The 14,657-nt window shown below is 47.0% G+C and overlaps 1 protein-coding gene across 1 annotated transcript in view; it reads left to right on the forward strand.

The window, feature by feature from the left end:
- SLC24A3 (solute carrier family 24 member 3) overlaps positions 1-13,851 on the forward strand; it is a 498,945-nt gene extending 485,094 nt beyond the window's left edge. The window contains exons 16-17 of the mRNA XM_025400528.1: positions 8,475-8,540; positions 11,946-13,851. Coding sequence (XP_025256313.1) covers positions 8,475-8,540; positions 11,946-12,095 — 216 coding nt within the window. The 3' untranslated portion in view covers positions 12,096-13,851. The remainder of the gene's footprint in view (positions 1-8,474; positions 8,541-11,945) is intronic.
- The last annotated feature ends 806 nt before the right edge of the window (positions 13,852-14,657 follow it).

Genomic DNA, 14,657 nt, shown 5'->3' on the forward strand with positions numbered 1-14,657 from the left:
AAAATGGCACCTCAGGGAGACGGGGGGGACGTGGGTGAGTACTGATGGCAACTGCTGCAGGGGCATCTGCGATTCTTAAAGTTCATTCAGGACTCTTACAAACATGGTAGGCAGACATGGTAAAACCCTGTCCTACTAAAAATACAAAAATTAGCCAAGTGTGGTGGCACACACTTATAGTCCCAGCTACTTGGGAGGCTACTTGGGGGGCTGCGACAGGAGAATCACTTGAACCCAGGAGGAGGAGGTTGCAGTGAGCTGAGATCATGCCACTGCACTCCAGCCTGGGTGACACAGCAAGACTTCATCTCAAAAAAAAAAAAAAAAAAAAATTTGCTAGGCAGGAAAGGTCCAGATGCACTTCTGAGGGCTCTTAGAGGGTAAAGGGAGGCTATACCCTGGATTTCTGCTGTGCCTGGCAGAGTATAACAAAATTAAGAATTTAGGGTGCAAAGCCCAACTCTAAGTGTAGACCTGACCCCTCACCAACTTCATAAACTTGACAAAGTGGTTTAACCTCTCTGAGCCTCAGTTGTCTCATCTGTCAAATGTGGAGAACAAAACTCACTCTGCATACTTCATGAGTGGCCACTGGAACTAAACGCACTGTGGTACTAAATGACTAAAGGACTTAGGGATGCAACTGTCATGAAATTGCTTCTTTTCTGTGGGCTTGGTCACTGTCTTACCTCATTTAATTGTTCAAACAAAGAGATTCCCACCCAGTGATATTATACAATGTAAAGCCACAGCTGGGAACGTCCATTTGGAAACTACACCCAAACAAGTGTAAAACTACCCAAATAAGAAAATGTGAAATGACATGCCACATATGTTCCAAGTTAGAAATAAATTAGGAAAAATGCCGGGGCTTCTTATTTTTCCTAAAAGAATTTGTTGGTTGGGTCGAGCTGACCACAAGCCATAGAGAGATTTTAAACTGTAGTACTGGGGAAATCAGAATCTTTTAGGGTGGGGGTATGGGCTCTCCAAAGGTAATAGGGTTCAAAGAACTATTTTATGAACAGCAAGTATGCATGAAACTTGGTATGAATGAGTATCTGTGTCTGCATCCGTACTGAAAAATATACATGCACTGTGGGCTAAATTCCTGTTGACTTTGGAAATAGATACCCTCCTGTTTCCTCCACAACAACTGCCAAGAGGGAATTAGAGAATGAAAATGCATGCTTCTTAAGGCAAGCAATGAAAACAGCATTAAATGTCAGGACTGAACAATCCAAGATGTGCCTCACATGCTCTCAGATCAGTATTGCCTTGAAGATTTTCTGCACTGGCACTTAATGTTCCTTGTGTCTGTGAGGCAGGGAGGAGGGAGATGATCTAGTTCAACACTGTGCAGGCCTTTCCAAAGGTCATTCACGGATGAGAAGGGTTTGGTGATATCATTTGGCTTAGCATGCCTCAAGAAAGTGTTTTGCTGCCTTCAGGAAAAGTTACTGGGATGATGAAAATGTTTTATATTTTTGTTGAAGTGTGGGTTACATGAGTATATGCATTTGTCAAAACTCATCCAGTAGTAAGAACACTTAAGATTTGTGCGTTTTACTCTATGCAAATTATGCCTCAATTAAAAAACAATTTGGTGCCCTCTTGCTTTGTTACTTGCAAAGATCAGCTTAAAGCCAACCCTCACCATGGCCTGTCTCTCAATCAACTCTCCACTCTTGCCCTTTGCTATGCAGCCTCACTGCCTCCCAGTATGCACATGCATGCACACATGCAGACACATGCAGGCAAAGGCACACACACATATGCACACATGCAAACATGCTGGCAAACGCACACACACACGCATCCACACATGCAAACACACAGGCAAACACACACACACGCAGACACACACAGGCAAACGCACACACACACACATGCAGACACATACAGGCAAACGCACACACACACACGCAGACACACGCAGGCAAATGCACACACATACAGACACACGCAGGCAAACACACACACGCAGACACGCAGGCAAATGCACACACACGCACACATGCACACATGCAAACACATGCAGACAAATGCACGTACACACACATGCAAGCACATGCAAATGTGCACACATGCATGCATACATGCAAACATGCCACACACATGCATGCACACATGCATACACACACAGGCAAAGGCACACACACACACGCACACATGCACATACATGCTGGCAAACGCACACACATGCATCCACACATGCAAACACACAGGCAAATGCACACACACACACGCAGACACACACAGGCAAACGCACACACACACATGCAGACACACGCAGGCAAACACACACACATGCAGACACGCAGGCAAACACACACATATGCACACATGCACACATGCAAACACATGCAGGCAAATGCACGTATACACACATGCAAGCACATGCAAACGTGCACACATGCATGCATACATGCAAACATGCCACACATATGCATGCACACATGCAAGCAAACACACACATCCACACATGCAAACACACACAGGCAAACGTACACACATGCATGCAAACATGCAAACATATGCAGGGAAACGCACACATGTGCATGCTCACATGCAAACACATGCACATACACACACACGCATGCTAAGAATCACCAGCAGATGCTTTTTTTTTTTTTTGACAAGAGTTTCACTCTGTCGCCAGGCTGGAGTGCAGTGGCGTGATCTCAGCTCACTGCAACCTCCGCCTCCGAGGTTCAAGCAATTCTTCTGCCTCAGCCTCCCGAGTAGCTGGAACTACAGGTATGCACCACCATGCCCAGCTAATTTTTGCATTTTGAGTAGAGACAGTTTTTCACCATGTTGGCCAGGATGGTCTCGATCTCTTGACCTCATGATCCGCCCGCCTTGGCTTCCCAAAGTGATGGGGTTGCAGGTGTGAGCCACCACGCCTGGCAGCAGATGCTCATTTTTTTGTTTGTTTGGGAAAGGGTTTTGCTCTGTCACCCAGGCTGGAGTGCAGTGGTGGGATCACAGCTCACTGTAGCCTCGACCTCACCAGCTCAAGTGATCCTCCCACCTCAGTCTTTCGAGTGGCTGGGACTACAGGCACATGCCAACAGAATTGGCTAATTTTTATTATTTTTTTGTAGAGATGGGATCTCGCTATGTTGCCCAGGCTGGTCTTTAACTCCTAGATTCAGGCAATCTACCCACAACACCTTCCCAAAGTGCTAGAATTATAGGCATAAGTTACCACACCTGGCCCAGATGCTCATTTAAACATATAGTATGTGGAGCCAGGGACTGGAAGGGTGAGGGAATTAGGTGCTAGAGTGAGGAAAAACTCACAAGCCAGGCATCCGCCTTCTGATCATTTGGACCTGCTGGTCTGGTAAGAACGTGCCCCAACCCAAGCACAAGCAGGATGACATCAGCACCATATGGACAATGGTGAACTTGGAAGAGGCAAAAGGACTTAGGGCGGGATGAGCAGAGTAGAGGTGGGAAGGAGGTGAGACCCCCACCTAGCTAGACCGAAAGTCTCAAAGAGGGTTCAGGAGTGTGCTTAAGGTGCCAACTACAGAGAAGGGGTGCTAGGATGTGAGATAGTGACATGAGGTCCTTAACAGAACTCCTGGCCCTCCTCGCATCTTCCTTAATGGCTAGCCTCTCAGGAAGGAGGAGCCCTACAGGCCTCTTTTCATTTTGTTTTTGAGTTATAAAAGTAATAGACATTAATAGCCCAAAATTGGAAGCAGCCCAGATGTCCATCAACAGGAGCATAATTAAACACACCATGGCATATTTACACTGCTGTAAAAATAAATGAGCTGTTGATGCAATGAAAACATTGAAAGAGTCTTTTAAAATGATGCGGACATAAAAGAGTCCACGCTGCAGGATTCCGTTGCTATGAAGCTCTAGGACAGGCTGAACTGCCCTGTGGTGGAGAAACAGGGCAGTGCCTGCCTCGGGCGAGGTTTGCAGGAGGGCACCCGAGAACTTTCTGGAATGACGGAAGTGTTCTGTGTCATGGTAGTTTGGGTTGCATGGGTGTATGCGTTTCTCAGAACCTGTTGAATGGTACAATTTTGTTGTGGGAATTTTACTATATAAAAATGGCATCTAAGAATAAAAGACCCATGAACTGTGAATGAACTCTACTTAATGACATGCAGACAGGAGTGCTCAGGGGTGAAATGGCCTGGTCTCTGCAGTTTACTTTGAAGTCCCCACAAGCACATGTGGACATGCCCTGCTTTTTAAAAAAAAAAAAAAAAAAAGATGGTATAATTCTTGCAACTTTCCTGAATGCTTGAAAACTTTCATAGCAGCATGCTGGGTTTAAAAACACTACATAGACTCAAAATAAATTAAGTAAAGTGGGGAAGGGAGAGAGAGAACATTGGGCAGAGACCACATTGCTTCTGGAACATTATCCAGGGAATGGCATCTGGGGTCTCTCTGCTTCTAACCTCACTCTGACCAGTCCCCGCTGCCCCACAGAACACTGGCCTCCTTATAATGCATATTCAAAATGAGATCTCATGGACATGTATTATTCATTCATCAATTATGTTTTAAGCACGTGGTCTGTGCCCAGCCCTGTGCCAGGTGGAGGGTAAAGTCAGACGTGGTTCCTACCCTTGCAGTGTCTGCAATCTAGTAAGCTATTGTTCAGTGATAGGTTTAGAAAAGAAGCAGCCTCGGGGGTGCAAGGAAGTGGACCCAGCCCCCAGTTACTGGGAATATATTATACCCTAGGCCCTCTTCAACCATTTTAACATGGATTAATTCAGTTCAACCTCATAAGCACCGACAAAGCAGGAACTATATTATCCCCCATTTTACACTTTGAAAGACTGGGGCTTAGGGAAGTTCAGTTACCCGTCCACGATGATACAGCAAGTGAGTGACCAAGCAGAGATTCAAAACCCAGGAAGTTAGCTCCGGAGTCCATGCCTTAAATCAGAGGGTTGCAAACATTTTCTATAAGGGGCCAGAGAAGAAATATTTTAAGCCCTATGGATCATACTGTCTCCATCAAAACCACTCAGCTCAGCTGCTGTCATGTGAAAATAGCCATTGATAACACATAAATGAATGAACTGAGTCCCAATAAAATTGTGTTTACAAAGACAGGCTGGAGCCGGATGCAGTGGCTCATGCTTGTAATCCCAGCACTTTGGGAGGCCAGTGCTGGAGGATTGCTTGAGGCCAGGAGTTTGAGACCAGCCTGAGCAACATAGCAAGATCCTATCTTTACAAACCACAACAACAACAACAACAACAACAACAACAACAAATGAACTGGGCGTAGTGGTGTGTGCCTATAGTCCCAGCTACTTGGGAGGCTGAGGCGGGAGGATCACTTGGGCACAGTTCAAAGCTATAGTGAGCTGTGATTTCACCTCTGCACTCCAGCCTGGACAACACAGTGAGACCCAGTCTCTAAAAAAAACAAAAAGAGGCTATGACTCCTGCCCCAAACCATCCATAGCTGCAGCAGCCGGGAGATGTTTGAGCTGGGCCAGAAGGCAGCTGAAGGAGCCCTCATTCCTGCCTGTCACATCCTTGTGGAAGTACAAGGGTCAGACAGCAAGGAGTAAATATAGGCTTTGAGAGCCCAGGTCTCTCACAATGAAAACACAAAAATATACTCCTGGGTGCGTGTAGCAGTTCATGACCAAAGGAAGGCTATAGAGAAAAAGGTGAGAAGTTAAAAACACATAGAAACTCCACAAAATAGTGAGTTGCCTTTGGCCTCTGGAGCCAAATTTAGAATTTCAGCCACGCTGTTCGAGATTTCATGTGAACACAGGAAGAGTAAAGTTGAAAAACTTTGGTTTAACAGGATTCCTTTTGAAAATGTTTGACCAAAGAGAATTTTCCTGCTAGGAGCTTCGCTCTCTTGGTTTCTTAAGGGCGTGAAATCACTTTACTAAGTTCTTGTTGCTGACAAGGATTTGACCCTGGAGCTCAGAGGGCAAGCCGTGCTGGAAATGCATTGTCCCTCATAGAAGGCATCTGTGTGTGCAGTGCTGAAAGTTAAGAGCTCAAAAGGATTCCTGAGTGTTTATCTACAGTTTCACCTCTACCCAAGGGTGACTGAGGATAGCTCCAAGAGCCTCTTCCTCTCTCCTAGGGGTTGCCATCTTGCTGTGAGGAGCCCACCTCTCCCCTTCAACAGTGACCAGAACACAGGGGATTATCATAGTCAGTGTGGACAGAATACTTGGAGGAAGAAAATCTCCTTCAATGCAACACATTTGTGACGCAGTCCAGTGTGTTGTCCTCTTTACACCAACCCAGCTGATGAAAGTAGAACAGTCTACCCACAGTCAGGTTGAGTGTGTGCATGAAGTTACGCCACCAGCTGGACTGCGATGGGGCCAATCTGCCATTTTTCCACACTGAATTAACCAGGTTAAGCCATTGCTCTGGTGTCATAGAGCTATGACTTGAGCCTTTCCTTATTCTCGGGAAGGCATTTGGTGGCGGGGAAGCATGTTCCAGCTGGGGGCCAGCAAATGGTTGACTCGCAGGGATTGCAGATCACTGGAGAAAGAGTCCAGCTCAATCCCTCCATGACAGGACATCCCTAAGTCACATCTTCACAGAAAGGGTTGGCTGTTTAGGGCGTATGGTGTCCATATTTTCTATCCTGTCAGAAAATAAACCTGACACACCCACTTATGGAGACACCTTCCGGTATGCACACACCAGTACTGAACTGGTGCTGTTATGGCACAAGGTACCTTAAACCGTGTCAGAAGGGCCCAGAACCACTCTTACTCGATAATCACCACTTAGTTGTTTAATGAAAACAATGCAGAAATCAGCCAGCCTCACTTTCCCTTCCCATGAACACAGAGAAGCTTTTCACTCCCTGCAGGATAGTGTACATTGATTGGGGCCTGTTGTCCTCAAACCTGAATGCACACAAGCATTTCCAAGAGAGCATGTGAAAGATGAATATCAAGATCCCTTCCCCAGAACCCTTGGAGACCAGAAGAAGTGGATCTGAGCTTTATACTTTCTCTAAATCAGTGGTTCTTAAACTTTCCTGTGCATCAGAATCACCTGGAGTTAAAACACAGATTCGTGGGCCCTGCCCCAGTGTTTCTGATTCAGGAGCTCTGGGTGGGGCCTGAGATCCTGCATTTCTAGCAAGTTCCCGCATGCTGCTGCTGCTGCTGGCCCCAAAAGCACCCTCTGAGAACCACTGCTCTAAGGAATCTCTTCTCTTTTGGGGCAGCCGGCCTCGTGACTTTGGTCAAAGGCAGATGCAGTGTCTTCTCTACGTCATGAAAGAAACTATTTGACCTTTGTCGGCCAAGTCAGCACTCCAGTACTCTCTACCTGCTCTGCTTCATATTGTAGCCACAGTCACATGTGGCTCTTTAAATGTAAATTTGGTTGAGGACGAGATTAAAACTGCTTTTTTTTTTTTTCAGTTGCATGAGCCACATTTCAAATGCCCAACAGCCACATGTACTTAATGGCTCCCATGTTGGAGAGCACAGATATAGAACCTTTCCATCACCACAGAAAGTTCTGCTGGTCAGTGCTATTCTATAGAAACTCCAAGGCTGGAAACTTTGAGAGCACTTTGGGATGCTTGTAATGGGCACTTTGAGAGGCCAAGGTGGGAGGATCACTTGCTTCCAGGAGTTCAAGACCAGCCTGGGCAACACAGTGAGACCTAGCCTCCACCAAAAAATCAAAAATTAGCCAGGTGTGATGGTGTGTGCCTGTAGTCCTCAGGAGACTGAGGTGGGAGGATAGCTTGTGGCTGGGAGGTTGAGGCTGTAGTGAACCAAGATCACACCTCTGTGCCCTAGCTTGGGTAACAAAGTGAAACTGTGTCTCAAAAAAAAAAAGAAGGAACTCCAAATACGTTTCTCTTTTCCCCACTGTGTGAAAAACAAACCTCTCAGAATCCCTTTACTAACATCAGAAATGGAATTTTAACTTTTTCTTCTGTTTTGTTTGCCCACAACAGCAACCCTCCTCCACTTCTTCCCATCAAGTTAGGGTAAGGACAGAGACATTTTGGTGCAAAAGAGATGAAAAGTTTATTCATATTTTTCCATTGCCCATGTCGTGAAATTCATCCTAAAAGCAGTTCGGGTTTGAGACAGCAGAAGTTCCCCGGAGGTAAAGGAACGTGTGGACAGGGATATGTTGTGGGCCACAAGAATCTCACAGTCCCAGATGGAGAGTTCAGGTGGCCGTGGGGCACTCCAGCCAGGACCCTGCTGTTGAGGGTAAGGCCAGGATGGGACTGAGAGTGGACAAGACAAAGACAAGCCTTGGGTTTCCAGAAGAGCACACGTCTCAAGTGTAAGCTGCGGAGCTGGCTGCTGAAGCTGTCTGTTGGTTTTTCATTCTAGAGGAGAGACGTGGAATCACTGGTACTCAGAGTTGTGTGGGCAGATGCCCTTTCCAAAGCCTAACTCTGCTTTGGAAGCCTAGCTTGTCAGAAGCCTAACTCTAACCCTCTCTTACAGATCCGGCTGAATAGCAGGGGGCTGATCTACTCTGTGGGCTTGCTCCTGGCCTCTGTTTTTGTCACGGTAAGTTGGCAGCTCTCTCCTCGTACTTGTGTTTGCCTGTTCTTTCCTCCCCTTGGGTTCTTTGGAGACTAGATGAGCTTGGCCTCCTGGTGACTGGAGACAAGCAGCCACCGTGTCCCATCTCCTGGCTCTTTCTTCTAGAAGTGAGTCCTAGCAACCCACTAGAACACCTTCTCCCTTTCTGAAAGAAGCCGGCCTTCCTCTCAAAGGCATGACCCTATCTTAAGTAGAACACATACTGTTTTCCCAAATGCAAAGAGAAGATCCCACTTTGTCTGCAATATTAGTCTTGGAAAGATAGATTCCAATTCATTGATTGTTCCAGGTTTCCACATGAATCCATGAATTTGACTAATACTTGGAAACTAAAAATATATTTTATTGACAGTACATTTTGAGGCCATTCCACTGCTGTCTCAGCCATTACGCCCACTTGTGTACTTTAATATTCCCAATTCAACTGATGTGTTTGGAACAAGTTCACACCAACGCATAGACTCATCCACATGAAGCATCCATTAACATACAAATATGCTGTTGGCATTAATAAGCATTGAGACACAATATGTTTTTTTCTTAATTTTTCAAGGAAATAGTCATTGAGTTACACCTGGCATGTTGTTAGCATAAATATGCCAGAGAATGGGAATTCAGAAGGACAGGCAGGAAGCAAGATAAGTAGTTTATAGGATCAGGGTGTGAATTGAATGTCAAGATTTCACCAAAGCAAATACTGCCTTATGCAAAAGTGAAAATCGACATCATTCGTGCTCTTATGGTTTAGGAGGTCCTGCAGTTCTTCTATGACGTGGAGTGGTGACAGTTGTAGTAGCCAACACCGTATACTTAATGTTTTGTATACATATTTTCCCATTTGGAGCTCATCATGCCCCCCATGAGGTGTCACTAATGTCAGCCTATTATACAGATGAGCGACTGAGGCCTAGAGAAACTAACTGACTCATTTTTATTGACACCAAGTGAATGGAGGAACAAGGCAGCTGACACCAGGGTGCACACTCATAGCTACCATGTGACTTTTTAGGCTATGCTATAGTTATACCATCTACAGGAGACCTGGCTAACCACTAACTGGGCTGTCAAAATGAGGTTGCCAAAATGCTGAAGAGAGGCAAGTTTGGGGGAGGAAAAGCAATTTTAAACATCTTAAGTTTGCAATGCCTGTTTGACATCCAGGGGAAGAGGTCAAGAAAGCCATTGGAAATATAAGCCTAAGTTCACGAGAGATGTTCAGTCTGGAGACACCATAGTGTAGATGGTATTTAAAGCCCTACAGTTGGGAGAGATCACCAAGGGAGTGAGTGCACACAAAAAAGAGAAGAGGCCCAAGATCTCAGTGTTGAGGCAGTCTGACACTCACAGGTCAGGTCGATAAGGAAAAAACACCAAAAGAAACAGAGAAGGAACAGTTTGGAGATGCAGGAATAAAACCAGGAGAGTGCGGGGTCCTGGAAGCCACCTACTGGAGGGTTTTCCAGGTGGAGGGAGCTATGGGCTGAGTCAGGGAGAGGAGCCCTGAGCACTGGTCATTGGAGTTAGCAATGCAAAACCGTTGGTGCTAATGAGAGGGTAGTGCTGTGCAGTTGAGTGGAATAAGTTAATAAAGAATGGAAGGAGTGAGATTGGAGACTGTGAGCAGACATTCACAACTCTTTCATGTTATCTGACTGTAAAGAAAGGAGAAAAATGGAAATTCAGAAAAAAGTGTTATTTTAAGATGAGTGAGATAACAGAATCTTTGTATGCCATTTAGAATAACCCAGGGATGGAGCTGGGGCATGTGGCTGGCAAGAGAGGGAGTTGCTGGAACCAGGTCCTTAAGCAGTGTGGGAGATGGGATCTGGGGCATGCAGGGTGGAGTTGAGCTCACTGCCAGGAGAGAAGGCAGGGAGGTGGGGTTGGGAGCTCTGTGCCATGGGGATAAGTGAGGATGGGGAAGCGAGTGTTGGAGATTGGAAGAGAGGGGAGAGGTGTGAAGTAGCCATCTGGGGAAGGGAGAGACAAGGGACTAGGGAAGGATGAGATGCCTGCTGAAAAGCATGAATGACCCACTTAATGTCAGTGGTCTCGATTTTTAAAATAAGACCCATCAGCATGGCTGGCCGACTTCCTCCAGCCCTGATGGTCAGCTGCACGGATGCGGCATGAACCAGATTGGAACCTGGCTTGAACTGGAGGGCTGTGGCTTAGCCAAGCAAGGACAACCGAGCAAGAGAGAGGCCAGGGAATCAGGGTGGATGCCCCGGAGTGACTCTAGCGAGTGTGGGTGGAATTGAAGCAGAAGAAGGAGAGAAGGAAAGGGGCAAAGTGGGTGAAGTGTAGAGAATTGGTGATGGTATCAATGAGGTGTGGACTATGGGCATTTGCAGAGTTGTGGGAGCTGGGGAATCGGGAGGAGTAAACTAGAAAGGAAGAGATTGGAGTCAGAAAGTGGGATGTGTGACGCTAAGATAACACAGATGCTTCTGTCAGTGCCAATAGCAACATCTAGGCCCCAGTGCCACCCAGCAGACCTTTCTGCAGTGAAATGGCCGGCAGCTGGGCTGGACAGTACCACTGGCTACGGTTGGCTGTAGCACTTGAAATGTGGAGCTGTGTTTTAATTTTATTTCATTTATATTTGGGTAGCACATGGGCTGGTGGGTGTGAGTGGCTGAGGCCAGGTGAAGGATGAGGACTTGATGGGGCAGGGTGTTGGAAAGACCCTCTCCCCTCCGGGGGCATTGAAATCACAGAGAAAGTCAGCAGGAGTGCAGAGGAGATTGGCAAGAGCTGGGGCAGAAAGCTTCAAGGATGGGCAGTGGCCGGGGTTACATTGTTGGCTGCAACAGGAGGAACCAAGAGGAACTGTGGGAAGAACCAAGATTCCAGGCTCAGTGTTTTTAGGGAGGAGAGAAGGAAAATGGTCTGGAAGCAGCCATGAGGAGCTGTGGGGAGGGAGCAACTTCCTCACCTCCAGAACAGCCATGGGAAGAGATGCAGCCGCCGCCGCCTGAGGACTGAGGGATCAGTGTGCCCAGGGGAGCAGGGGTCTGCTTAGAGCAAGATGGGGAAGGCCCAGAACAGGTGAAGGGCCCACAGGGGTGTGGTGTTGGAGCTCCATGGAAGAGGGTTGGCTGCTGGGATGTGCTTGTGAGTCCTGCCATTTGTTTTAGTTATTTTTCTACAACCAGCAGCTTCTGGCTTCCTTTCTTCCTGATATTGATGTTTTCACCTCCCACAGTCCAAGACGAGAGGTGGATTTTGCAGGCTCAAAGAGGATCAGAACCTTGCCCGAGGCCCACAGACAGCAGCCCTTCCCTGGGTCCCCTGGGTTCCCCTACCAACCCCCCAGAGGCTGCTGCCTCCTCCTGGTGCCCTCTGAACCTGTTCTGTGCCCTGCAGGTGTTCGGCGTCCACCTGAACAAGTGGCAGCTGGACAAGAAGCTGGGCTGTGGGTGCCTCCTCCTGTATGGCGTGTTCCTGTGCTTCTCCATCATGACTGAGTTCAACGTGTTCACCTTCGTGAACCTGCCCATGTGCGGGGACCACTGAGCCGCTGGGTGCCCGCAGAGGCTCAGCTCCTTCTTTTCTGTGCAATACGAGACCTGGCCGCACCCCGAGTCACACAGGACCCTGGGGCCACGGCGTTCGTCTCTCCTGTGCTGTCCTCAGGCCTCCACTCCTGTTTTGGTGGCCCAGGCTCTCCCCTACCCCATCGTCACTTCCCCAATCCTAGGGTCATGCCCACCCACCCTTTCCTGCCTCCTCCGTGTGAAGACATCCAACATCCACGTGACTTTTCCAGCTCCATCTTGGAACAGCGACTGAGATTCTAGAAAAACTGGCTGCTAACTGGCCCGAGCCAGGCAACACTGATTCCAATCCCTCCTCCTTTTTTAAGTTATTTGATGGAAGACTCACCTAATTTGTGACCTGAGACTGTTGAAGAAATAGAGAGGAGGGGGCCCGTTGATTACAGAGAGTGTTTGGGATTTTGTTTGGTTTGGAGATGATGCCTAGGTTACTGGATTTGGGGGGATTGTTTTCTTTTGGGGGCCTTCCCTTTTTACTCCTTTTCTTCCAGAGATGAAGAACTTCTCTTGCATCTTCTTCCACTGGGCTCCGGATTAATCAATGACCCAAAGGTTGCACCTGCCGTGTTGTCTGGGCCTGCGTCCCAGACGTGTTGGAGTATGCATGGATGTAGAGCTTTTTAGAGGAGCCACTGGGCAAGGCCACCGAGAACAAATGCATGACATTTTATAGCCAAGGACGCCTCGCTAAAGTCTTATGGGCGTCCCCTGGGGTTGGGGGGCACAAGGTTTTGGAGGAAGAAGACAACTTCCCTCATGTCCATCATCACCATCTCTTTCTCACTAGGTTCTTTCTAGTTTTCAAGCAATAGTTCTAGCCTGCCTTGGACAAGGGGGCCCCAGTTAAACTACCCATCCATGAGGTGCCAGGCAGTCAACAACAGAAGCTTCCCCGACTTGTGAGTCCCTGAGATGCGCTCTTGTTGTTTGGCATTTGGGGTGACAGGGAGTGACCCAGAGGCCACCACTGCTTTTCATGCAGGAGTTACAGACACTGGTTTCTTGGAAAATGGAGAGAAGCGCACTTTGCACAGACGTCGTCAATTAAGTCCCAGTTTGCCACTTGGTATTGAGTACACTGGACCCTGACCGCTGGCTCTTGGGCAAACGTCCTTCCTCACGGGGCGCCTCCGCCAAGCTGGCCCAGCTGCACCCCTCCCTTCCTGGAGGGATGGCCAGGGAAGAAGAAAACAGAGAACTGACACCTTTGAAACCACAGAATGTGTTACATGCAGACTCGCTCAAGGGCGTAAGTTATTGTGAACGTTTTTGCCAATCACCGCTCAACAGCCCTGCTAGATTTTGTATGATGCTGAATTATTACGCAGACTAATTCCACCCAGTCAAGACACACCCATGCTTGTTCACTTGTATTTATTGAAACTGTGGATTCTTGCCCGTGCCGTCCCTTGTATTTACTTTAAGCACTGATCACTTATCATTCATTCGGTATGGTTTTCCCTGTCCCTTGTACACATTCTGGTATGAATTTGTAAAAAATAACCTGCTACAAATTGGTTGAATGTTTCTGTCTATGATGCGAGCCAGCATTAACGAACGGGGCACGTGCCCAACTGAGGAACAGGAGAGGAAATCACCAATTTGGGCTCTCAGAGCTAAGACACACTTATTGATTCTGTTGCACATTTTGCACTGGTTTATGGCGATTGTTTTCTTGGACGGATAGTGTAAAATAAACTTCTCTGTTCTCTATCCTTCCCAGAGCAGAGTGCATTACTTTCTCCCCTGGAAGGCTGTGTGTTTTTCGTTGAGGAGAATGGATGCAAGGTAAAATGTTTGCAGTCACTATGTGTCCAGGTATTTGCCACCTGCTGTTTCTGCGTTGCCTCACCTGGAAAGCTGGCGTATGTGTGGCAGATTATGAGAATGAAGTGGCCAGCTGTGGGTCTCCTGTAAATCTTGAAGGGACTTTAGGCCTATCATCCTGTCATAGAATTCTAGAACTCCACCTGTCCTAGAATACATTAGTTAGGAATTCATTGTTTCCGTTGAACATGAGAGAAGGAGCATCACAGGACTGACGATGACATTCTGGAGTGGCCAAGTTCTCCATTCTGTCTGATTTGAGTAGTTCTTAATCGTGGAAGTTAGGATTTCTCCGAAGCTGATTCCTTAAAAGTGACAATAACATAGTTGTAATAAGCCATGTTCTGATGCCGGGTGATGCTCAAGAAATAACTACCCAGATCTAAATTAGTAAACACAGACAGCTAAGCTTCCACCAGAAATGCAGCAAATTCGTTTATAAGAGACAGAAGAAAAATAACCACGAATCCACAGCACCAACTTTTTTTAACTGTTGAAAAATATATATTCCTGGGGTGGGAGGAATACTAGGTACTTAGCATGTTTTCAGTGTTTCTATCTTCAAATGTTTTATTACTACATTTGTGTATTTTACAAATATACCTTGGACACAGGGCAGGGTATTTTCATTATGCTGATCAGTGCCCACAAAGCATTAGATACTTTCATGTTAAGTATCTTATTAGACTAGTCT

The sequence above is a fragment of the Theropithecus gelada genome, chromosome 10 (genome assembly GCF_003255815.1).
Source record: "Theropithecus gelada isolate Dixy chromosome 10, Tgel_1.0, whole genome shotgun sequence".
Classification (NCBI taxonomy): Eukaryota; Metazoa; Chordata; class Mammalia; order Primates; family Cercopithecidae; genus Theropithecus; species Theropithecus gelada.